The sequence below is a fragment of the Penaeus vannamei genome, chromosome 9 (genome assembly GCF_042767895.1).
Source record: "Penaeus vannamei isolate JL-2024 chromosome 9, ASM4276789v1, whole genome shotgun sequence".
Lineage (NCBI taxonomy): Eukaryota > Metazoa > Arthropoda > Malacostraca > Decapoda > Penaeidae > Penaeus > Penaeus vannamei.
Window position 1 is genome coordinate 18,719,931 of NC_091557.1, and position 2,500 is coordinate 18,722,430.

Genomic DNA, 2,500 nt, shown 5'->3' on the forward strand with positions numbered 1-2,500 from the left:
TATAAACACAATATCCTGTACATGTACTTCTTGACACCCCCTCACCTCCTCACCTCTAGTCTGGTTCTATGCTGTGTTCTACAAACCCTGGAAGGCGACGGCCTTCCAACAGCATCTTCGGGCATTCCAGTCACCTGAGCTTTACTATTTTTAACCCAGAAGGATTCCTTTGAATTGTATCCATCACAAAATAGAAAGAAAATACTTAAAGTGAAAAAAGTACTGGACAAGATGGATAATCTCACTATAAATGGCAAAACTGAAAGAAACAGATTATGCCTACAGGTAGCAATGACATCATTTCAACAAATTTCCTGTGACTGAATAATCACTTAATACTTACAACCACAAAATAAGTAATACCATTGTGTTAAAAGGAAACTGGTATGGAATATTCATCTCCAAATTGTGTGCATGAAAATACAAATTATGACCCATGCATGAAAGTCACACTCTTTTGTGTTTCCATGAGTGAGTGGCGGCATGTGAATTTGTTTGAAAAGACGTCCCATGAAAAATAATTTTCAATGAGGTAAATAACAAAAATAGCATTAGAGCAAGATTATCCTTAGTAAGTCTGTCTAGCATTCACTGTCAACTTCACTAGCATAAATAGAGAGAAAAGAGAGGGAAAACACAGTAAAAGAAACTGGTTTCACTCATCAATTATGTGCTCTGCACTCTCAATAAATACCTCTAGTGGCCACTTATCTATTAATAAAAGTCATATGATAATGGTTGAAATGGCAAAGAACGTGTAATCTCACAAAGTCACAAAGTACACATATATTATTAAGAAACGATTTGCAAAATTCAAGAGAAAAGAGGCATTTATCTTATACAACTTTTGGGGTGAAGTAAACATGCCATTTAAGACTATATCACTCTTACCTTTTTCATCAATGGAGAAGTATCCAAGTCCATCCCCAGCTGTAATGGCGTAGGTTAGGGAAGTAGAGTCTGGATCTCTTGCAGTTATAGTAGTCACAATGGCTCCTGGAGCTAGATTCTCCCTTACCCACCCTCGCTCAACTCTTTTGGGGAATCTTGGAGGTCCTAAATTTTCATCTACATCATTTATGTGTATGAGTAGCATAGCATGAGTTTCTAGGGCAGGGATACCACCATCTTTTGCTTGCACTGTTAAGTTATAAGACTGCTGAGTTTCAAAGTCTAGGGGACCAGTAACTCTTACTACACCTGTTTCCTTATCTATTCGGAATATGTTATCATGATCACTGAGAAGACTGTAGCTGACCATACCACCCACACTTAAATCTTGATCAGTTGCCTGAAGAGTAGCTACTACAGCTCCCAGAGGAAGATCTTCTGGAATGTCCACCACCAGTTTGCTAGCAGCATGGAATTCTGGGGCACAGTCATTTATATCAAGAATTGACACAAGAACCCTGGCAAGTGCAGAACGTGGATTTTCTGGTGCACTGTCCCATGCCCGGACACGAAGGTCATATTCACTCCGTCTCTCTCTGTCTAATGTACCAGAAACATATACAATCCCACTCTCTTGTTCAACTGTGAATTCGCTTACATCTGTTACAAGTTCATAAGTGATTTTTGCATTTAGTCCATCATCTGCATCCTGAGCACTGAGTTGGGCAACACTGGTACCATTGCGTGTATTTTCTGGTAGATGAAGACTGTAGCTTACACGACTAAACTCTGGTGCATTATCGTTTACATCAGTAACATGGACAGTTAGGTTCATAGTTACACTACGATGCGGTACACCCAAGTCATACGCTGTGATATTCAGTATATATTCAGGGGTTCGCTCGTGATCTAATCCTGACCATACCTCTAATACCCCTGATTCAATGCCAATTTTGAAAACAGAATCAATATCGCCTCCAGTTATTGCATACACAACACGACCATTATAACCACGATCGTGGTCAGTAGCATTGATTGTAAGAATCTCATGTCCAACTTCCACATCTTCCTGGATATTAACAGTAGCTGGCAAATTCCCAGGTAAGTCAGGTGGGTGAGTATTATATCCATACCGTAGTGGCATTAGAGCATAATGTTCTACAGCTGCATTAATACCTGCTCCAGCTGCTAAAACCTCTGACATGTTGTTACTAATCCCGGTTGATTGACATTCAACATGTGAATGTTGGTGAAGCGTCTGGTCTGGTCCCCGCTGAGTGATCACTGCCAAAGTTATACTTGTAGCTTCAGAAACATGAGAACCATCAGTAGCTGTCACATTTAGAACAAAAGTTCGTGACCTTTCACCATGTCCTTCACTTCTTTTCAAGTCACAGGTAAGAGCAAGCACCCCAGAAGAAGCATCAAGACCCCAACATTCTTCTTCCATGTCCCCTTGCAATTTATAGGTCACAACACTACCAGCATCCAGGTCTAGAGCAGATATTGTGAGAACATTACTGCCAACTGGTGCATCAACTGATATCCAACCTTTACAATCTGCTTCTTCAAACTGTGGCCTATTATCATTAACATCTCTAACTTTTAC

The 2,500-nt window shown here is 40.1% G+C and overlaps 1 protein-coding gene across 1 annotated transcript in view; it reads right to left on the reverse strand.

The window, feature by feature from the left end:
* LOC113805629 (fat-like cadherin-related tumor suppressor homolog) overlaps positions 1-2,500 on the reverse strand; it is a gene marked incomplete in the record, with an annotated part of 212,956 nt that overhangs the window by 136,172 nt on the left and 74,284 nt on the right. Inside the window, 1 exon segment of the mRNA XM_070125418.1 lies at positions 892-2,500. This exon segment is cut by the window's right edge and continues 1,863 nt beyond it. Within this exon segment, the coding sequence (XP_069981519.1) occupies positions 892-2,500 (1,609 nt within the window).